General features: G+C 36.5%; 1 protein-coding gene across 3 annotated transcripts in view; it reads left to right on the plus strand.

The window, feature by feature from the left end:
• The window catches only part of FNBP1L (formin binding protein 1 like), a 56,790-nt gene that overhangs the window by 7,490 nt on the left and 25,511 nt on the right, over positions 1-23,789 (plus strand). For all 3 annotated transcript variants that reach the window (XM_077785451.1, XM_077785450.1, XM_077785452.1), the window contains exon 2: positions 20,964-21,079. In XM_077785451.1, coding sequence (XP_077641577.1) covers positions 20,964-21,079 — 116 coding nt within the window. The remainder of the gene's footprint in view (positions 1-20,963; positions 21,080-23,789) is intronic.

The raw sequence follows: 23,789 nt of genomic DNA on the forward strand, positions 1-23,789 counted from the left end.
GAAAGCTAATATTGCAAGACCCAAATCTTTCTTGGGCTTTAATGTGGAACTCTTGTGTCATCTTGGGCAAATAAACTTACTTTTTGTCCCTGTTAGTTGTGTTGTAGAATTGGAATGTACTTCATTTGTTTTAATCAAATTAATATCGTAGCAATATTTGTAGAATAACATTCTTTATGTGCACGGTAATATGGTGTTCTAAAATGTTGAAAGTAATCCATGCACTTTTATCCTGGTTTTGGAGCGGGTAGAGTTAATTTACTATGTAGCAGCTGGTACAGTTTCTGTGACTTGGATCCTCACAAATGTTTGTTCCAGAGGCAAGTACCGTGTGAATCGTTTCTCCCTGGCTGGTACAGGAGAAATAGTACAACATGCTTTTTTGTAGTTCCATATTAAGTAAAAGGTACTTTTGCAGCATTGTACAATGAAATTACATCCGCTAGATTTGAGCTTGGAGTTATTTAAGTACTAAAGAACTTCTGAAATATGACAGCAATTGCACTGGAGAATTGAGAGGCAGCCTTAACTTTTGGAATATTTGAGGTAACCAAATGTGAGTGCAGGTGATGAAGATGGGTGTGCCTCTTGGAACTCAATCTGCATTGTAAATCCTTTGTAAAGAGAGCATTTGATTGCTGGATTCTTTCTAGTGATGGATGCCCAGTTGGAGTGGGTGTGAAAACCTCACTTTGTATATTCTGGTTGGTAGAGCAATTGGAGAGTGTTTACTACATGAGTATGCTTCTTGTACACTTTCTCTTTACCCCAGATGCCTCCTTTCTCTCAGAGGAGGTCAGTAATGTTTTACTTTTCTAATAGTATCTTCAAATAAGCATTTGGCTTAGATGGCATGGGGTTTTCTTGTGGCAGTGAGTGGGAAACTAATTGGTGTGTGTGAACCCCAGACAACACCTGTGCTCCAATGCAGTTGGCTATCTCTACAGGAGGGAAATAATCTGGAAGAGGAAATTGTAATATTTGGATAAAGGGTTCTTCAGTTTTCTGTTGTGGCATCTAATTGTCCTGTAATTTTTTCCCATATTTATATGATGCCCATCACAATTAGAGGAATATTTAGGGTATTTGACATTTGAAATCAATAATGGGAGTGTATTTTATGTTTACATTTACGTAGGACCTAGTACCATTAGTCCTTGTGTTGTACAGCATTCTACAGATACAAACTCAATGTGAATAGCATCCTCAATCCAGTTAACTTTGAGTTCCAGCCGGGGCTGGGTGATGTAGTGGTGGTGCCGAATGAGAGTTGTGCAAAGCCGGTATGGTTCAGCACAGGGGGCGGTGATCTCTGCTGCAGCCTCGGAGCTGCTTCTTTGGCCGAGCCTTGCAAGCAGAGGCTGGCAGTGGGGCGGACCCTTGTCATGTTTGCAGGGGATGAGCACCCAAACAACCTAAGAGAATGCGGGAAATACTTGTTCAAAAGTACAAGGGAGTGTTGGTGTCTCAAGCGAAGCAAACCATAATCCTTTGGTATGATGAGGTAATTAGCGAGAATCAGTCAGCAGCGCCCTTGAAAGTGAGGTTAAGAAGCTAATGTGTGCTGTGATAGAGATAATGCACCCAGATAGTGCTGGGTGAAAAACATGTGGGCAAAAGGATAATCTCTCAGTACCGGAGAACAGGATGTGGTGTGGTTGAGAAAGGAGGTGGGTAGAGAATGCCTAAAGACTAAAGACAGCAGATACTGGAATGGCTAGAAAGAGACTGATTAAAAAGAAAAAAAAAAAAAAAAAAGAGAAATTGTTAACAAGTTTTAGGGTGGACACACATTTAAGGTTCAGGAAAGAAGCCAAATAAACAGGTGAAAGAAAAGTTAAAGTTTGATACTTCAGTGTAAAAGGCATAAACCAGTAAAGTGCAGTAGTTGCAAAGATATGATGTGCATTATATGCTTTTAAATGATATGTTTTATCTTAATTTTTCCCTGAGAACATCTTCAAATTTGTGATTAGTAAATGGAAAACTATTTGAAGGTCAACTAAGGATGACTGATAAAACAATTTTGTTCTGTAGAGTCAAATGTGGGTTCCCTCATGCCCCTAATACCTACTTTATTTGGACCCTAATAATGCAGGTACTCATTTACATGTTTAATTTTACCAATACTTGTTCATTTTATGAGCCAAGATCTCATAGGATCTGTGAAGTTCATTAATGTGTGTGAGACTAAATACTGTATTACCAGGACATTTTCAAATGTTTGGTTTTTGAGAAAGGGAATATTTGCAAACTAGCTCTACCTGTAGCTTGTAGTTGATGCACAGCATTATTTAAATCAGTAACAATTGCTGATTTATTTTCTTTAATTTATTTTCTTCAATTTAATGGATCTTTTTTCAGCCTTATGAATTTTGACTGCTATGAACTGTGAGTTAGAAGAACAAAGATATGTACTTGGATATATGAATGGTGAAAATTTTATTTTCAGAGTATTTATAATTTATTTAATGGAAAGCTTTATCTCAGTAACTGTGGTTTTTATTATCCTGGAAATTGGGTAAACAACACATGACTACATTCAAGATCTGTGCAATATGATCGAGGTGTTACAAATTTGTGTGGAGGAAGGCAAGAAAGGGATTAATTTATCTTGAAAAGTTCTCCAGCATGTTGTAATAAAATAGTAAAAACCAGACTGGAGTGTCTGGTTAGGTTTTGTGTCTAAGATGGCATGTTTAAAGAGGAAAAATTAATTTCTTGAAAATAAATAGTAATTTATCAGGAAAATGCAAATGTTTGAGATTTTTCTACATTGTAGTAATGTGAGAGGAATGTAGACTGCACAGTTCCATGAAACTTAACTAGAAATGTCACCATGTGAGGCAAGCTGTGCTGTTTTGTGAAGTATCCTGGCTCTGCATGGTACTCAAATATTTACTCCTGCAGCAAGAGGTGTGGTGGTCTGATTAAGAGTTTAGGTTGAGATTGAGGAGACAGGGTTTTGGGTTATTTGTTTTGGTTTATCTTGTGTGGATTTCTCCAAGTTCCAGCTTTATGTTCTGCATTCTGAGAGAGAAGCAGTGAGCTAGGAGTGGTTGAGTGCAACAAGAAGTTTGTACTGGAAGAAGCATCTACTTAATGGATTGGAATTGAAGTTCTGTAAAAGCAGGGACTGGCTCTGTATATTAAAATTGTAGTAGGTGCAAACAGATGCAGTGTTAGGCAGAGTGTGCTACCTGCTCTTCCTGCTTGGATGGCTTAGCCCCAGTGACGTCCAATTATTTTGGTTCTGTGGGGTTGTTGTCCAGTTTCACTGAAATTTCACTGAATTTGAACTGAAATAATTTTCTTAAAAGAGTTAAAGTACTCTTAAAGATGAGATGCCAGTGGTATTTAAGCTTAGTGATTCTTAGATGAAATGTTTTTCCATGTTCTGTCTGCTTTATACTTCAAGGCTGTAATTGTGGGCTGCATAATGAATACATTTTGACATCATTTGTAGAAAATCCCTTGCAATTTTTGAGAAAACATGTAATTGTCTTAAGGTAGTTGTGCTGAATGGCCAGGATTCATGTTTTTTACATTAATGAGGTACCATGGAATATCAGTATTCCAAACTCAAATTACAACCTTGAATTTTAATTCTGAAAGGAGAGCTTCTACAGACCTTTATGCATGTATTAGGTGGGAATACAGCTGTTAGTTTATTTGTACTGGATGCTGGGAAATGTGAATTTTAAGACCTTATATGTAAATGTTTCTTATGATCTTCATAGACTATTTGTAGTACTTTGTACTTAGAATTTCAACTTCTAATCATGCAGGCTTAATCAGACTAAGTCAAACCTGAAAATTGTGGCTTTCCTGACTGCTTTTCTTCATTATGTCATTGGAAAAGAGGCTTGATTTTTTTTTTTTTTTTGCTGACTTGTTGTCATTTGTGGGAAGAGGATCATGCTCCCCTATCTCCCTAGTTAATCTTACAGTTGTTTGGGTGTTGCCTGTTAATCCTTTCAGGACTGTTACTACCGACTCTGTTACGAAGACAGCATAGCTTTTCATAATATAGAAATAGCTTTTCATAATGTTCTTCCTGTCTTTTCTTAATCAATGTAAAACAATGTTTCATACGGTGTAAAGGGTTTTTTGTTTTTTTTAGGAAGGTGGTGAATTTTAAAGCATTTCTTCAAGAGCACTTCGCAGATTTTTCATTTATTTTCAGTTGGTTTAAATTATATGATAGTGGCACAGTTTGCATCTTAACTTCATTGCAAGAAATACTTTTTAAAATATTATTGTATTTTTCAAAAAGCTGATAAAAGTACTTGAAAAATATAACTAAAAATCTGTGCATTCCTGCTTGTAGTAAAGGGGTTTGAGGCTTTGCTTGTGGTTGGATCCTTTATCTTTTGATAGTCTCTGCCACTACAGCTAATCCCATATTAGGTTTATAGCAGGAAATGGCACCCTCACATCTTGAATGGCTTTTTTTTTTTTGCCATCAGATTCTGCTTGTCTTTGTTCTGAAAACAGTTTCTTCTGATCTTAATTTGCTAGAAGTTCATAACAATTTACTTAGTCCATTTTTAGTTTTAGACTATTTAATGTAATTTTTATTCATAATCTTTCTTTCCTTTGGTGTTACAATTCATTCAGTCGCTTCAGCAGCATTGGTTTTTGTATTCTTCTTATTATTACCTTCTATTTTATGAGGAAAAGACATGGATAAAGAGGATGACAACAGTGAAGAAGTACAAGTTACACAAAGTTATTTGTAAGGCCATCATCAGGGTAAGCATGCTTTCTGATGTGTTCACTTTTCTTCTGGGTTTTATATGATCTGTGTTTGTCATCTCTATAACATGGTATAAAACATCTGCAGCACCTGTAGAGGTGTTGCTGTAGGCTTTCATGTTAGTCTTTCAGAAGGCTTTAGTAATCAATATTTCCATATGAGGAACCCTTTTAGTAGCTGTGATTGCTTTAACTTTTTTGAGTGGAAACAACAGTAAATATGTTTTAGATAATCTCATGAACTACACATTTAAGCACTATCTTTTAAGGACAGTATATTAAAAGACATTTCTAGTAAAGCTGTATTTAATAACAGATGACACAAAATGTAGTATTTCTTATCTATTGACATTCATCTGGCTGGAAACTTTACTGTTTCAGGTGCAAGTAGTTATTTGAATTACATTTGGTGTGCTGTTGCCCTACAGTAATATTAGGAATCCTAAGTTACATCTTGGAAAAAAACCTTCATTCAATATTTTCTTCACAATTTTATGTGTCTGATTTCATGTCAGTATTTGCCTACTAACTGTGCATTTATTGATGTTGTGGTCCAGTTTAACTCCTGCTCAGTTTTCTGCTGTAATTTCTGGGAATCTACTTGTTTCTATTAGAGTTCTTTACCTATTACACCTGTTTATTGCAAAAATATATTACTAGTTTATACATTAGAGTTGTAAAAATTTGAGGAATTATTTCCAAGATACACAGATTCAGAAATCAGAAATGACTGTGCAGATGTTGGGATAAGTGTATTGTGTAGTCTTCCCAGTTCTTTATTGAAGTGGGAAAAACTATTTTTCAGCATGGGTGAAAAACATTTTAATTTGCATTTTAGTTGATTGTTGAGTTTGCAATCCTTGATGTGAAATGTTTGCAATAATCTTGAGCAACAAAATTCTGTGTCAATCACATACATGGCTTAGTTAAAAGTATTATTGTTAAGATATTAGTACATGTTATCTCAGCATGATTTTAACATGGAAGTATAGCAAATTACACTGATGTTGGTGACAACCATTTAAGGTGGGTGCTGAGAATCACAACAGTATAGAGAGCATTAAATTATTTGTAAATTGCTCTCATGTTATTGTTGATAACAAAATTGTTATCAACAGTTACTTCATAGAGACAATATGTGTCTCTATGTAACTAGTTACTTCATAGAGACAATATTTTTCTATGAAGTAACTAGTTGATATATTTGTTTGTATGAATGAACTGGTTTGTGGAATGCTGGAAATTCAGGTATTTATTTTGTGCTACTATGTATTCTTGAGAGTCATAAAAGTTTTTGATTGTTTGTATGTAACCAGAAAAGGAAAAAAAAAAAAAGAAACTTTAATTTTATTATCAGGAGTGTACTCTAATTGCAGCAGGTTAATAGCAAATGAGTTTTTCCATCCTAATGGACTAATGCTAGATGTGTGCCAGCCTGGTGGACTAATGCCACTAGTGCAGGGTACATCTCATGTCAGTTGATTCATGCTTGTATATATAAAAACTAGTTTGAAAACTGTATTTTTAACAATTACAGTAGAACCAAGTCCAGTAGAACTTTGGGAACTGAAAAGAAAATATATAAAGTATAGGCTTTCTTTTTGCAATTTAGGAAATACCAAGACTTAACCCGTGTTCCATGACATTAACATCAGGGTTATATTCATTTAAGTGATTTGGGCTCAAGTCTAGTTCTCTAGATGATTCAGATGAGAAGGTCAAATTGTAAGCAGTAATCATTCTCTTCTGTATTTCTTTCCCTGCAGAAGTCTTTGTAGACTGTATAAGATTATTTTCAATTCACAGAAGAGTGAGGTTACATCAGAGTTAAGAAACAGAAGAAATCTAGCATTCTGAAAACTGCATTGGAATGTAATTGCTAAAGTGCTGTTTCAGGGTACTGCTGAGAAGTTAAGATAATATAGTCTAAACTTTTACTTTATCCAGTTTTGCTGCCTTTGTTTCAGTTTACTAATCTGCTTTGTAACTTGGTAGTGGATGTACTTAATCTTGATGTAAAATACTTAATGTATTTCAATTTATCAGTTAAGTATTTTGTTTATGCTTTTTTATGATATGAAAACAAATATTGTTTTCACAATTAGCCTTGTGATTTTTTAAATGCAAATTGGGCATTCTGCTCCCTTAAAAAATGTAGTAATTTTGCATATTCTTATAAAGCATTTTAGGGCATCTGGGAAATTAATCCTTGTGACTTTTTTTGTGATACGGTATGTGATACCATATGAACACTCAAAATTTAGTCAAATATATTTTGATAAATTATCTTTTGAATATTTTAAATATTTAGTATTTCTCTGAGGCTGATGGGGACAGTAATAACAAATAGTTTCCTTCCCAAATCATTCTCTTTAGGAAAAAAGTAGTTGTCTGGTGTCTTTAATTTTCCGTATATGCTGAAGATGTACTGAATTCAGAATGTTGTTACAAATTAATTAAATTAATTAAATTAATTAATTACATTTCATTTTAGTTTTATTAATTTTCTTTCTAAAAGATATGCATGGTTTTACACAATGATATGTAATGACATAAAAACTAAAAAAAGAGACACTTGGGGAAAAGGCACTTGCTTTAATTTTTTTCTACCACAAAATCACGATGTGTTTTTGATTACAAGTTGGCTTGATTTAATCACTCAGTTTAAAATGTTTTTGCTAAGATATGAAGTGTTAAGGTTCTCCAGATATGAAACATCAATTTTCAGTGTTTTTTTAATCAAGCCCGTAATGTTAAAAACAAAGTTGAAACTCCCATGTGCAATTAGATGGTTTCAGTTTTATAGTCAATGTAATAAAAGATATAACAGTTTTATGCAGTATGAAAGAATTGGATTTTAGTTTTCTCATTATGTCATGCTTTATTCAATATTTAAGGCTGCTTGTCAGAGTTTCTTTAGTGTTTCTTTGACAGTTCCTAGACCATTGATTATTTACAGAGATTTGGTGGTTGATATTTTGCTGGTGAAATGAGTGCTTAGTAAAGACATGAGTAGCACTTCATGTTGAAGAATGAAATCACAAATAATTAGGTTTACCATAAAGGACATAATGAATGTGGTGTGGCAATGACATAAAGTACAGGAAAGGTTATATCTTTAGGTGACAAAAAGGCTGCCACTTCTACTTCCAGATCATTGTGTAATAAGGAGTGTTAAGTTTCATGGGGTTCTTTGGGTAGAACTGTATTTTCAAAGGAAAGTAAAAGTACAGAATTCTGGAGGCGCTCAAGGCCAGGCTGGGTGAGGCTCTGAGTGACCTGGTCTAGTGGCAGGGGTTTGGAACAACATGATCTTTAAAGTCTTCTCCAACCCAAGCCATTCTATGATTCTACATAGTGAATTTGTAGTAAATTACTGTTCTGATCTGCAGTATTTGCTGCAGTTGAATTTTGAACTTCATCTGTATTATATCATTGAGTACTTTTTACTGTTTTTATTACTTCTGATTTGGTAATACTGAAAAGTCATTAGGAGGGAAACCTAGTAATTATTACTACAGTAGTAGTTTTTCTGTGGCTGTGATCAGTGGAACAAGATGCTTTGCATGGAGTAGAGAATTAGCACAGTGTTTAAAATGCTGCTGTTAAGTTGGATTCCCACAGTATTTCTTTATTAAGGCAGGAAGAATGTTCTCAGTATCTGCTTTTAGAGTAAACAGTTACTCTAAAAAGTTACGTCAGAAGGGTAAGCAGTGCAAACGAGGGTTAAAGAAGGAATGGAAAGGAAAGTAGTGAATGAAGAAGAGTTGAAAAAAATTAGAAGAATAAAAAATCCTGAGAAATTATGAGAGGAAGAAACTGGCAAAGATGCTTCTATTTCAGTCACAGAATCACGGAATGGGTAAGGTTGGAAGGGACTGCAGTGGTCCAAGCTCCCTGCTCAGGCAAGGTCATTCCACCGCACGCTGCACAGGGTTGCATCACGGCAGTTCTGGAATATCTCCAGCGAGAGAGACTCCACACCCTCTGGGCAATCTGTTGCAGTGCTCAGTCACCCTCAGGGTAAAGAACTTCTTCCTCGTGTTCAGGTGGAACTTTCTGTGCATCAGTTTGTGTCCCTGGTCTCTTGTCCTGCTGCTTGGCAGCGCCTGGGCCCGTCCTGCGCCGCCTCCCTTCGCACGCGCAGGGCTCTGGTGAGGCGCCTCTCGGTCACCTCTGGGCTGAGCAGCCCCAGCCGCTCCTGCTGGATGCTCCAGTCCCTTGGTCGCCCCTGTTGTCCTGTGCCAGCCCTGTGAGGAGCTCCCTGTCTGTCTGGCGCCGAGGAGCCCAGAGCTGGGCACAGCAGCTCAGACGTGCCTCCCTGGGTCTGCGCACAGGGGCAGGATCACCTCCCTTGGCACACTCACGATGCTTTTCCTGGCATTGTCCTTGGCACTGCTGGCTCATGGACAGCTTCTTGTCCACCAGGGCCCCCAGGTCCTTCTCTGCAGAGCTGCTCTCCAGCAGGTCAGCCCCCAGCCTGTGCTGGTGCCTGGGGTTGTTCCTCCCCAGGAGAAGGAGCCTGCATTTGCCTTTGTAAATTCAGGTGATTCTTCTGTGCCCCTCTCCAGCCTTGGAGGCCCTTCTGAAGGGCTGCACAGCCCCTGGGTGCTGGCCTCTCCTCCCAGCTTTGTGTCACCAGCAAATGTGCTGAGGAGGCATCAGCCCCTCTTGCAGCTCATTGATAAATAAGCTGAAAATACTGGGCCCAGTTTTCAACACTGAGGTCCAGTCACAAATAAAGTACTGAGATTTGGTGCTTGTTCATCCATACCATTGAGATCTCCACTGGATTATAGTGTGAATACCCTTCTGGTTTTATCAGTTTAGTCAGGAAGGAAATAACTGCTTCTGCTGAAGTACCTTTTAATTTCTATGTTGTCTATTCATTTGACTCTCAAAAAGAAATTGGCTCTCAAACAGGAAATTGGTGCAGTCTGGTGTCACTATTGCCAGTGTGACCCTATTGTTCATGTTTATTTCTGTCCTGAATGCAAGTACTGAATTGCTTCAGAAGTATGGACACTGATTATGCTATAAATTTACTTGCTTTCAATATGGAGTTCCTGAAGTGGTGCAGAATGTATTTATGAACTCCACTGTCTTTTTAACGTGCTGGATTACAGGAACACTATGAAGAATGAGCTGTTAAGAGTTTGGACTTGGTACATGTTTTGGAAAGAATGAGGAACCTAGCTCTGACGGTTCAAAAGTGTGGGTTTTCTTTTCAGAACACTGAAGCCTGTACTCAGCTTTTGTATATGCAACTTCAGTGTTCAAATATGCTGTAATAAGGTAGTTTTACCTTTTTGAAATTGTAACTTTTTTAATGGAAGTGCAAATGCTTATGGTTAAATTACATAATTCTTCTTGTTTTCTTTGTAATTTAAGGAAAAAGTATGTATTTTTGTACTATTTGATTTATCAGAGGAAGTACATTTCTACTAGAAAGAAAGGTTTTATAAATAATGTTATTCTTACAATACAGGTTATGATTTCGACATCTGTGGTGAAATATAGGCCTTTACTGTGTATTTCTGAGCTTATATCTTAAAATCTCTGAGAGAAACTGATACTCAGCATTATTTGCTTACATTTTAATGTTATCTGAATCACAAAATCTTGAAAAATTCCACTGTTTTGAAGGTGCCAGTAATAACATCTGGTTTTGGTTTAAATTCTTTATTCAGTTACGTTAATGTTACTACAGATTTTGCTTCAAAAACAACGAGTACAGTAGATTCCATTGCAAATGAAGGACATGGGGGGTGGTAGTGGTTTTCATTTCGTTTTGGGTTTCTGGTTTTGGGTGTTGTTTTCTTGTGCTGGTGTTTGTGTATGCATTTGGTTTGTTTTCTGTCAGGATATTTATCTGTCTGAAATAATGTTCCAAAGAATAGAGGAAGGCTCTAATTTTCTTTCATGTTAATTTCTTCTTAAGTGTATGGATCTGGTTTTATAATCAAGTTTGAAAAATATTTACTGTTGTTAGGAATATATGTGTGAAGGGAAGAAGATGTGGCTTCTATAGTCTTTCTCTTGAACTCTGAAGTGTGTTCACAGGTGACACTGGAAAGGGAAGTTCACTTTTCGGTAGGACTTGTTACAGAAAAATCCTCTTGCTCATTGGGTTGACAAAACAAACAGCATATGGCAAATCAGTTATCAGCCTTCCAGTTCTGTAACTATTTACATAACTGGTCCCGTGATCTCTGCTTTTCTGAAGTACTGAACAGTGTCTGCTCCCTTTTAGTGGGGAGTGTGCTCAGAACAGTCCATGGTGATTAATTCTGTTCGTATTTGCAGCCTGTCCTACACCATAAAAGGCTAATGATTTATTCAATAAAATTGAAGGGCTGATCAAAATACTTGTGTATAGGTATCTTACTGAGTGGTTTAGAAGAGCAAATATTTGTTGGCAAGCTATGAAGTTACAATTGTATCTTTTGAATACCAATAGCAACAAATAAAAGGTTTATGCCTTTGTCTAAAATTTTTCTGATGGGAGCTGATAGTAACACTAGGAAATACCTTCTCATATTCCAGCTGGATTAACTACAGCTTCTGGATGTAGGAGGGGAGAGTAGTTGAGACAGTTTATCAGAGCTATGCTGAATGAGGAGGTTTTGTCTGGGTCTCTGTGCTTGGAGCTAAAAGATTCATGTTACAAGAAGAACCAATATATATTACTCCTGTACCGAATTTTTGTTGTTTTACTGGGTATTGTAATTACAACTATTGTGAGAAATAAAGTTTAGAGCAGGATATGTTTGTTATATTCTTGTCCTGTAACTTTTATTTTATGAGTTCATTGTTCACTCAGTCGCTGTGTAGAAATAGTGCCATGAAATGTGTTTTTTAGGGAACTGTTGACAAGAGTTTAAGATTCTATGTGCACCTTCATTAAATACATATGAGGAAAGTTATAAGGAATATACCTTGCTATCTGTTAAAATGAAGTTCTGCTGGTGATACTCAGTGCCTGGATTCTGTATAGGTATTTTTACACTCTATTTGCCCTAATTGTCAGAATCATAAACATATGGTTCAACCTATACTAGATAGGTTCTGTTCTTTCTGAATATTCTATTGAGACAAAGCCTAAAGATGCATCTTTTAAGGGTGAAACACACTAAATTCACTTGTCTGCATGGGATTTCTCCATCATATTTGTTAAACAGTTTGTAACATTTAAGTCAGTTGAAAATTGTATCCTACAGTCTGCTTAATAGCTGAGCAGATAAATACAGGGAAGTGATATTTGGATGAGAGGGAAGTTGCTATTCTTCCTTCTTTTTCACCTCCCCCATCTGGAAGAAAGTACTTCCTTGTTTTAAATTTGTATCAGGCATCTTGGCTTTCTGATGCATTCAGAACTGTGACCCTGTTATAGTTTTAAACTGTACCAAAGTCTATAGAATAGCCTCCAAATAATATGCAAACTAAGTCATTTAAAATGTCACATTTCAGTTCAGTAAAACTCGCTAAATAGTGCAGTGTAAGCTGGGTCTCGTGGTATTGCAGCTGGACATGTTGTAATACAACTTGTACAGAGTTGTGTGTGCACATGCAGAGCTGGTGGATCTTGTTTTCTAAATTTGTGATGTAGGGCATCTTGGTGTTCTGTAATGTGGAAACCTTCCACATTACCCCTATTGCCTCGCTTTGTAACATCAAGACTACTCCCTTCTTGTCTTGAGTGCACTGTTCACTCCCTTAATGTATGGAGAGGAAAAATGCAGTGCAGACTGTGCTTGTTAGATGCTGTGCCAGACTGGCCAGAGCAGGAATTTAACCCTTCACTGAAGAAGTTGTCAGTAGGTGAGATCCCTTTCTTGTTTGTACAAATTTTGAAAAAACAGATCCTTCGGAATGCAAAAACAGATTAAGTTGCATGTGCAAGAATTGGGGAGCTGCTTGCTCAGTCAAGTCTCCCATGGATGCATTTTTAATAATATTGTGGAAGTATCTGTAATTGATGGAGAGGCATTTAAAAGTTTTGAAAGGTTTCAGTAGTTTCATCAAGGGTTCTTTAGTCATACACTGAAACATTCACCTTGTACGTAGAGTAGTGTCAAGTCATGTAATAATATTTTGTAACTGAAGAACTAAATGATTATTTACACAAAAATGAAAGTCAAAAATAGAAGTCTTGCATCAGTGTTTTCCAAGGCAGATAATTTGTTCTTGCAGATTTTCTGTAGGCTACCATTAATCATGCAGTAAATGTGCAGGTTTTGCACAGAACTTCTGTTTCACATGAGGCCTCACATGGCTGTTGATTCAGTATTCTGCTGCTCTGTTGATTTATAGCCTCACTGCCTTATAATCTGTTATTCTAGCGTTACTGGAAAGATGGGATTTTCTTGAGATATTTCTTATAATGAGCAACAGCATCTCTAAGTATTGTACAAACAGTAGTAGCATTTTTTTACTGTGATGCATGATATCACACTTACTTCATTTAGGGTTAAACATAGTCTTCCTGTCTCCTATTTCAAGTGACATAACTAGGACTAAAATGTACTTATGCTTCAGTCTGTTTATTAGCAACCTTCAGCCATTCCCAGAAGACTCAGGAAGTGCCTGTTTTCTGGCTTGGCTATGGTGAAAATAAGATTTCTTGGTATTTAAGGGAATGGACATAATTATATCCTTTGTATATACAAGGCAAGTGTAATATGGCCCCTGTGTTAAGATGGCAACTATTTTAATTCAATAATGTTGGAAAATACATGGTTTGTGATCTGCTATTGTCTTGGATAGAGATGTTTGAAAATAGTCTGTTTTAAATTAGTGTGGGAATTAAGCTTAAAATAGAATATGTTTCGGAATTAAGCTTAAAATAGAATGTGTTTCGGAATTAAGCTTTGGTTCAAATGCAGATAAAACTCAAGTAGTGTAACAATCTCTATTAAGGACATATGAGAAAAAAATCTGGCTAAGTTTCTTTAAAAAAAAAAAATCTTCCCGATTACAAGTTGAATGAAATTAAGGGGGTTATTGAAAGATAAGTGAGTGGGTTCTGATCGAGTTTAAAAAGTAGGATTTCCTGATCTATATTTTATATAGGTATGTATTCTAGTGATACTTCATATGAGAGTGTGTGTGTTTGTATTTTTCTCAAGTGGTGGTGGTAAGGGAACCCCTTCTGACTGCTTGGGACACAGTACTTACCTCCTTCCTAGCTTGTAGGTAACGATGTTATAGCAGATACACACCCACAGTGGAGTCTGTTCACTGACAAGTGCAGTGTGAAGAGGCTATGATGGGTAGCAGAGAGGAAGGAGGCCTGGAATTGTGTTCTGGCTACTACACACTGTGTTGGTAGAACTTCCTGGGGAGGAAGATGTGATGTGTTTAGGGAACAGCCCTCCCTGCAGTGTGTGGCAGGCTGTGGAACTACAGAGCGGGGTCATCTGAGTAAAGAAGAGGGCACACCTGTAGGTACTGCACAGAAGTGACAATTTCCTTACTTCACTTTGCATCATGGTGCAGTGAGGCATAGATACTGTTCTAGTTCTTATGAATGCAACCATCTGTTAAGAACCTGAAGAATTCTGGAGATTATTCATTAACAGGGCAAATAGGAGTGGTTGATGAGATCCCCTCTGTGGCAGCATGTTTTTTTCCTCTTATGCCTTAAAATTGGTGTTCCTTGTCCCAGTTGTGAACTTTTTCAATCAGTTCATGCTGCTGGTAGGAAACTGTTGCTGGTAAAGTCTAATGATTAGTCCAGCTCTGATCCATTCAGTGGCATGGGTGAACTAGGGTGCACAGCTGTAATCTCTAATGTTTTTCAGCTGATCTGTTAATCTCTAGAAGCAGAACTTGATTCTTTTGTAATTATGGCTGCTCATTTCAAAAGCAGTCTAAAATGTTTCCATACATATTCTGTCTATGGCAGATTCCTGCTCTTTCCTGGAAACTAAATGTGTCATACGTGTGAAGTTGTTAGGTCTCAAGGAAGACATCCCCTTCTGCCAGACCTGACTTTGATCTGGAGTTTCCAAAGCAGTTCCTTTGCTGCTGGTCTGAGGACATCTTTATTGGGAAGAACAGTCTTTGTCTTTCTCTTCCTCAATTGCAGCTCTCCATTTTTAGCACTGCTTTAGAAAGCTGATTTACTGTATGCATTATCTTAGAGTGTAGCCAGATCTCCAGAGGTTCTGTACTTTTTTGAGCCTTCTGGTCACTTTATCATGCAAATGTTTCTCTAATCATAGAAACTGACTTTTCAAAATTAAAGTTGACAGATATACTGCTTTTCAAAAATATATGCTAAAGCTTAAAAGGCAAATAGATTTTTCATACTGTGTTGATACTATGAATTTATTAATTCTTCATTAATCAGAGCAAAGTAGTATTTTATCCAGCTAGAAGTGATTTTTAAATTCCTGTTGTTTTCCCTTTGCATTTTAAGCACTGTGCATTTCTAGCAGAGCTTCTCTTAAATATTTTCAAGCTACAACATAGTGTACTGTTAATACCAGTGTCTTAATTTTTGCAAGTAAAATAGCTCCATGTCCTGAATGGCAACCTACAAGCTGTTTTCAGAAATTCTTTTTAGGAAGTATTCCTCTTTTCAAGACTCAAAAAGACTAGCAGATTTTCTTCATAGTATCCTGTACAATCTATAGTGAACTTCTGCTTTAATATGAAATTAAAATGTAAAGTACTGTTTATGGATATGAGCATGTAACCTATTTTTCCTCATCTTAGTCTGAGTGCCTCTGCTTTATTTCCAGTGTCACTTTATGCATTTGATGGCTTTTGATATTGCAGCCCTGAACCTTCTAATTGATATTAATCTTTTAGTCTATAAAATACTTAGCCTTTAAGTTTGCTCACAGAACATTTTTTCCTCTCTCAGCTGTAATACCTAGATTGTTTTTGGAGAAGAATGAGGTACGATTTGCAGATTAGTCTGGATTGTGGAGCTACAATCCAGAACTTGTAGAAAGCAGAAAAGCAAAACACTTAATTTTTTGTTCTTGGTATAACAGCTCTTTGTTAGTTTTTAGACGTGAAGCTAACAGGGTGTTTTGAAAAGATAAAGTACTGTTTAGCTGGAAGCAGCTTTTGTCTGCCTGGTTAGAAGAAACACATTGCAGTTGCAAGGAAGAAAGTCCAGACCAAATTGATAATTATGAAAACAAACAGGCAGGAATACAAAGGAATGATAATCAGTTCAGACAGTAAAATAAAAGAGCTATTATCCTAAAATAGAAAAGGAAGCAGGAATGCATAAAGATAGAGACAAAAGTAGAAACCCAAAACGGACAGTGAAGAGGTGTCCACAAAGAGAAACTGAAATGTATTGTCAGAAGTAGATTAGTGTGACATGCTCTAATTAAAATACAATTTTCTAATGAACTTGTCCTGAAGACAAAAAGGGGAAGGTATAGTATATTATACTGGTAACTTCTCATTAATATACTCATGGATGATTATGGTTCCCATAACTTTTAATGTAGCACATCAGGTAGTTCTTTGTACAAACACTGCAAGATATTAGTTTTGTTCTGTTTCATTTTTTGAAATAAAAAAAATTATGTGGCAATACCTACAAGTAAAACAGTGAATCATTTGAAAGCCTTGATCATTATCTAAAAAAAAAAAAAAACAGAAAAAACCCCAAGCTGCATAAGGTTTCATAATTCAGCTGTTTTATAAGAGTTTTATAAAATCTCAATATGTTAAAGAATCACTTAATATTTTGTAACTTAAAATATTTAACTTCTTTAATAGAGTTGGATGTAATGGGCATAAATTGAGTGAACAAGAACTGCTAAGATTGGTATTAAGTTATCTAATCACTCACATTTTCTCACTTGGCTTTCTGTGTACTTGTAGTTTTGTGGTTAAGTCACGGCTTTTTGTAAGGTGATAATAAAATACAATATTTAGATCCATAAATCTGCTGGGGCTTTTTGATGCCAAGTGGTTTGATTTTTTTTTTTCCCCTGAACCAAGACCTGGTTGCTGCTTTTTCATGCTCTGAACATTGGCATAGTACATATTTCCTTATACCAACCTACATAAGGGTTAAGAATTTAGAGAGCAAAAGACAGGATTGACTTTTTATTCTCCCACTCACTGACTTGGAAGTTTAGACTGGCTGTGCAGCCTGGAGAACAAAAATTGGGAAAAAAGCCTCATCTTGAGCCAGTTTTTCAAAAGTGCAAATAAGATCACTTGGGTAACTGTGGACTAAAATTCTGGTCAGATAAAAGTATGGAAGTAATGGTGAACAGTTGAGTCAATAGAGAATAAAATGATGGTAGAATAATTAATGCAAAGTATCCTCATTTCAAATAAAATGGTTTTTTTAAGTAGATATTGCAGATGTAATTAATTGAGATAGGTTTCTGAAATTGTAAGTCAATGTACTTCAATGCTTAATGTGATTCTTAAAACTTTCAGCTGTATTGTCTGGAGGTCAGTGAAATGGGAGACTAATTTGAAAGCAATTCAGTGTTAATGCAGATAGCTAGTTTACATACTGTAAAGGAATAAATTAGTGAAACAGAAGGATTTTTTACAGAATAATACCACAATCCTAGCTTTAAATACAAGTAGAATTGCTTTCTGAAGGCTGTGAAAGCTGGGAACATTAACCCTGTAAAAATCTCAATCTTGTTTAATGACTTTTTTTGGAAACTCCCACACTAGTCCAGTGTCTGGACTGGTAGCTTTGGGAAGACTAAACGTCCAGTATTTATGCTGTAGCCTGCTCATCCCTCTGAAGAGATCTCCCATGTTTTTCTTTTTATTGGTTCTTAAGGCTTGTTTGGAGAAAAAACAAGTACCAGTAAGAGGAGGAAAGTAAATCTCGAGTTTAACCCAGGAGAGTCTGTTTTGTCTTGGGTGCAGGTTTGAGTCAGGTTCACTCTTGGCTTTGATGCTTCAGCTGCTATTTTTGTAAAGCTTCCCGGTATCTGCAAACACATGGTAAGTTCAGAGCTGCAAACCTGGAGTGCTTATAACATTGATGTTATTGTGGTTCCAGTAAATAATCTGGAAGTAAAATTTAGGTAGGTGACACTTGTTTTGGAATAGTCTGTTTTGACCTACTTTAAACTTCTTGTCAAGTGTCAGATTTATTTGTTTGTAATGGAGAGGCTTTGGACTACATTCCACTTGTGAGTGGGCAGTTTCTACATAGGGCCACAATCCGTTAGCTGACCTTAACCGCTTTAATAATAGTCAGCTGAAGTTTTAATAAAGTTTCTTATAAAAATTTTCTACTCAGCTGGCAAGGGGTGTGGGCAGTTACTAGACAAACAGCAATATATATTTGCTTGGAAATATTGTTGAGAACATGCTTCATTATCAAGGCGTAGATAGCCAGATATTGTAGGATATAATTTTTTTTTAATAACATTTTTCTGATAATGCAGCTTTCATATTTCTTATAAAGGAGCTAGCCAAATTACTACACTGATAGATTAATTTTGAAATTACAGACCTAAGTTTTATTGAAACTATCTGGTCTGTTTTCTTGTCTGTACAGCATTGCCTTATTTTTTTTTTCCATTGAAGATATCATTTCTAGCTAAGTACCTTAGTTTGATTTCCTTTGTAGCAGTCTGGAAGATTTGCTGTTTGTGTTCAGTTCAAAAAGGAAGCTTTTTTGCTTAATCGAGGCCCAGAGCTTAAAAGTGAGCTTCTGGAGAGAGATTGAAAGTAAATAAGTAAATTTGTGACTCCCCTCTGGAAGCCTTTCTGAAAAGGCCAGTCCTTTTTGCTTATTTGTTGATGTTGCCTTTATCTTTTGCTCATTTATCTCAGTGGCTTTACAAAACAGTGTAAGGTGCCTCTTATGACCACAGACGTTTTCATTCACTGGTTTATTGTTTATAGAGAATTTGAAAACTTGTGAAGTTTGTGAAGCTCCAACAAAGCTGTCTTTGCACAGAACATACTGTTTCTAGAATCACATGAAGAAGAGGCATTGGGGGAAAAAAGAGATTTTTGTTACATGATCAGTGATTAAATGCTTGTAGTAAAGCATGAAGCTTGTCAAATGTAATTTTCATATTAATAGGAGATCTTGAAGGAAGCTTGAGCAGTGGAGTCTTTTTTTCTTTCAACAAAATATTTGGAAAGCCACTGTCTCTGGTTGCATGTTTGGAAACATAAGTAATGTGGTGTTCCCTAATGCTAATGAAACCTTAGCAGCAAATGAGAGCTTTGTGGTCTAAAGAGCTTAAGTAGGACAGCAAAAGCTTTGTTCTGCTGTGTGCTGAAGGAAGTCAGTTCTTTTTAATGGTATTAGGTATTGACTTCATGCCAGAAGCATCTTTTACAAACTAATTTTGGATGTTAGGTTAATTTTGTAAGAGGGATTACACAAATGAGTGAAGTATAAAAAAGAAAGGCTTTCTGAGATTGATGTATTTTTACACAAATTTGCAAATGTGGTTTGATGCCACAGCCTGGTTGTTGTCTGCCTATTCTCACACTCAGACAATGCATGTGCAGCTTCTCTAAAAGCAGAATCAGAAATGTCACTTTATTTGGCATGAGCTATTTTGAGTGGAAATGTCCAGCTGGTGCCAAGTGCGCATGTCAGAATAATGCGAGATACAGGCCACGGTTTCCCAAATACACTGAAATCTTGTCTTCAGTCCCTCTCCCATCTCTTGGCTGTTTCTGTGATGAAACAGCAGGGAAGGCGGTTGTGATTTTGGTGGAGAGAGTGGTGCAGAGGCTGGTGGTAGAACAGGATGGATGCTTTTGGTGGCAGAACTTGCATGCCATCGGACTGAAGCGTTCATGGCTGTGGTTGTTAGTCCGTGGTGTAGGATACTGGGACCTACAAGGCAGTAGTGAAAGCAGCCTTAATCTTGTTACATTATTTTTATTTTTGTTGGTAGCTGTGTTCACCTGGTATCTCTTTAAGTGAATACAAGTTCTTTGAGTCTTGCAGCATTTTATGGCATTTTTTTGATTTAGCTGTAGATCATCCTACTGCACGTTGAAATTGAATTTAAGTTGCTAGTGCTAGAAGTTTACATCATTCATTAGGTTCAGGCAAGCCAAAGAGTCTGCAAGAGATAGCCTCTGATAAACAGCCTTCAGAACTTTTTTTTTGTGCAAGTTAATTAAACTTTGAACTTAATTGCTTCCTTAGCTTTTTTTGCTTTTTATTTTTTAAGTTTACTGTGAGGTGTATTTGGATTCAGCCTCTACTGGACACAGATTGATCTTGTTGGATTACTAAATAACTGCTAATTTTAAATGCTATTTTAAGCTGAAAATCCTTGATTTTGTCACTGTGATGGATTACTGTAGCATAAAATGCAAGTATGTGTTAGACTAAAACTATTTGCTAGGTGGTATTTTGTACCTTTGTTTTCTCCTGCCTAAGTATTAACCCCCATATTTCCACTTGTTTTTTGACCTTTCAACTTGTTCTGTCTTGTCAACTTGTTAGTGTATCCTCCACCTGTTGATCAATACAGAGAGGAAGATTGAAGGTGGTTTAATGTATTAAAAATTCTCCAACTTTTTTTTTTTTGGAAATGTAGTTTATTTTTGACTGTTTCTCCTTTTTGTTTTGTGCCTTTAGTTTGATATAACTTTCATTACTAAGGACAGATTTGCTTTCTTTGGAATCTCCTGTTAGAGCTGATCATGAGCTGTGTATATAGTTTTGATTTAATAAATTTTTTCGATATGCAGACTACACCAAAATTTATTCATGATGCTAAAATTTGTTACTTTTCTTTCAGTGGGTAATCTTAAGAGTGAAAGTAAGTTTTTGTATCCAATGAAATTACAACTTACTGCGTTTCAAAGCTGCCAGATATCTCTTCTGTGAGCTGTCTCTTATTTATCTAATAGTGATCTTTGGTTGGGTCTGTTATCTTGGTGGGAAAGGTGCACTTTTGAAATAAAGGGTTTTGAGATGAAAGAAAGAGATTTGCATTGTGAAAGTGATGAAAAGCTGCTTACAGCTTAACATGCAAGTATTTAGAGCTGTTTTTATAAAAAGAGGTAGATCTCTTCCTGCACATGAAACCTACTGTTCTGGTATATGGCTGATCCACATTTGACTGATTTACAGCTTGAATGACTTCTGCCCCACTAGCAAGCATTCCCTCAGAGCACAGCTTACAAATATATGATGTGTAAATCTAGTGCTGATGTGATTCTTAACTAATTCTGGGTAATTTTGTTTCCTTTTGCTTTTAAAGGATCAGTTTGATAACTTGGACAAGCATACACAGTGGGGCATTGACTTCTTGGAGAAATATGCAAAATTTGTAAAAGAAAGGATAGAAATTGAGCAAAACTATGCAAAACAACTGAGGTAAGGTTTTTTTTTTCTTTGCAAGAGGCTCTTAAAAGTTATTTAAAATCACTGTATCACTTGGTGGGCAAGTATGAAATGTCATGATTAATGACTGCTTTTCTTTTACAGAGTGAATTAGATCACTAGCTTTTTTCACAACAGACCAGTCCAAAACAGAAAATTTTCTTTGATTGTGCACTTGCTTGCTTGTTTTTGCCTTCTCTCCCACCCACCCTTCAGATCTTTGAACTAAAAAGGATTAAGGCTTAAAATTAAAGATTCAAAACAGGGGAAATGGTGATTTTCTGCACTGACTATGAGCATGTTTGGTGTAAAGTGCATTATCCGTATTTACACTTGAGTGTGTATGTGTGTGCCTCTTGCTACTAATTAATTTCTCATGTTGAATTGGCAAGAGCTATACTACATTGTTTTAAGAAATCTGATTGAAATAACTGAGTTGAACTTGAGAAAACAACAAGACCTTCCTGTCCTTAAAGCACACCCTTTCCATAGCAGGTCTTGTCCCTTTGGGTGAGACTGTAACCCAGCCACCCTTTGTCTTAGCTCTGTTCTATAGCTGCCAAGTGAAACATCTTTTAGGTCCAATAGGAATTTCCCTTCAGGGATCATACAAGGAGAATAGCAGCCATGAAATGGATGCTTCAGAATAAAGTTATTTCTTCAAAATAAAGTAAGTGGATTTTTACCAGTGCACTCAGTGCTTGAAGAATAAAATTTAAAGTATAGCACTCCTGTGAACTTGGCCTTCACTGCCATTTTTGCCTTCACTGTCATCTTTACTGTCCTGAATTCCTTTGGGATTTGACTGAAGCTGCTGCCTACCCTTGTCAGACTGAAACTGATAGCAGCTTCTCTCCTGTGGTTTCTTCCATCATCTCATCATTTGCAAACCAGATTGTCACTAGATAGAGAGCTGAGGAATCCTTCCTTGTTAATACAGTAATGAGATTCCCAGCTGAGGACATGGATGTTCGGTATCTGGGCTGCTCATTTCCTTTTTGATTTCTTTATCAGTTTCTTTTCACCCAGTTGTATATATTCACCTAACATAATAACCCATTGTTTTACTGAAGGAATTTTTTTCTTGGAAGGAAGAAAATAAGTACCATTTTTCCAAAGCTGGTATAGAAGAACTTGAGGAGGTAAAGAAAAATTTGAAGAATGCACAGCACAGTTTGCAGCCCTGTTTTAATTTGTTTTCAGTTTGTCTGTTAAAAAATAGAGATATATTTTATTTCCACAGATCTCTATCAAGATCTTTTCCTTAAATAGTATTAATAAATGCCATTTTGCTTAATTGTATTTAAAGATTCATTCCATAGCTAGCAAGATGAGACTCCACATTACTGCTTCAGGATTTGACTAAAAATAGGAAATTTTCTCTGTTCAGCATTTTATTCTGGGTAAAACTATTGATTTTTCTTGAAGTGTCTTTCAAAAATGAAAGAGTTTTGTCGAGTATCCCTTCTGTCAGATGACTGGAGTGACTGTCCCTGTGCAGTAAGTATGACAGTTCTGGGAAGCACAGGTCTTGCTGCACACACGTTATGCAGTGCATGCATGCACGTCCTGCCTGCTTCCCACCAGGGTCTGGACAGCACACGTTACTGATTTTCTGCCAGTAGACCAGTTCATGAGTTACTCTTTGATATTCTTGCATATATATTCTTTGGAGGAGACTTGACTCTTTAGTAGTGATCTGTCTCATGATAACTTGATGTCAGCTGTCATTGCTCCTGAGGACTGTTTTTGATTATGTAACATAGCTATGAGGCCAGGGGGGATTGAGATCAAGCAAAATTGACACCTTTGGAAGAGTTAGCCAGCCTGCATCTTGCTCCTGGGAAGTTCTGAGAGAGAAGATCTTGTGGGATGGACTGTGGTTCTGGTGAATTCTAATATTTGCAGCATATGGCCTGTGAGATAGATATTAATATTCCTAATGGAAATTTATTGTTTATCACTGTTTCTTCCTTTTGTAATAGAAAACGATCTGAAAAAGAGTGAGACTCTTTTCATAATGAACTTTATAACAGATTAATCATCTTGGTTAGTAGAGTATAAACAGTATAGCAGGTGGTCATCTCTTGGTAGTTCTGTGGCTCTCTTAGTCCTTGGATGGGAGACCAAGGAAAGGCAAGTTTAGTCAGGAGATACACCTAGTGATGTATGGCAGTATTTTTTTACTGTCTTGGTTTCAGGGTGGACCATGAACATCCTGTTGAGATCATTGATAGATCTTATTCTCATAGACTTAAACCCAAGGATTAAAACTTGAGTGAACTTTTCATAAGTTTTCACTTATTAGAGTCAGTCTCCTGGCAGAAATTCACATTCACTTTGTGTATACCCTTGCATTTTGAAACTTTTTTTTTTTCTTTATACTGTCACAATTTAGTGATGGGTCTTTCCCAGGTGCAACACCCCTTCCAGGTCTTCTAGGTGAGGGCAAGTGCTGCATGTACAGCATATGAGGGGCTGTTTGAGCTCCTCATATATTCTTACTGTATGCAGGTATTGCATCTCATGCTTGCCAAGTAATTCCAGAAGTGATAACTTTTCCAAATGCTAGTTTTAGGTTATAAGTAATTCCTTGCTATTCTTCTTCGATACTGAAAAAATTACAGGAAAAATAGGGGAATCCTCAATTGTTGGTGGAGGGAAAAAACACTCTAGACAGCTTGTCTAATCTTTGTCTGCAGCA

The sequence above is a fragment of the Lonchura striata genome, chromosome 9, assembly GCF_046129695.1.
Source record: "Lonchura striata isolate bLonStr1 chromosome 9, bLonStr1.mat, whole genome shotgun sequence".
Lineage (NCBI taxonomy): Eukaryota > Metazoa > Chordata > Aves > Passeriformes > Estrildidae > Lonchura > Lonchura striata.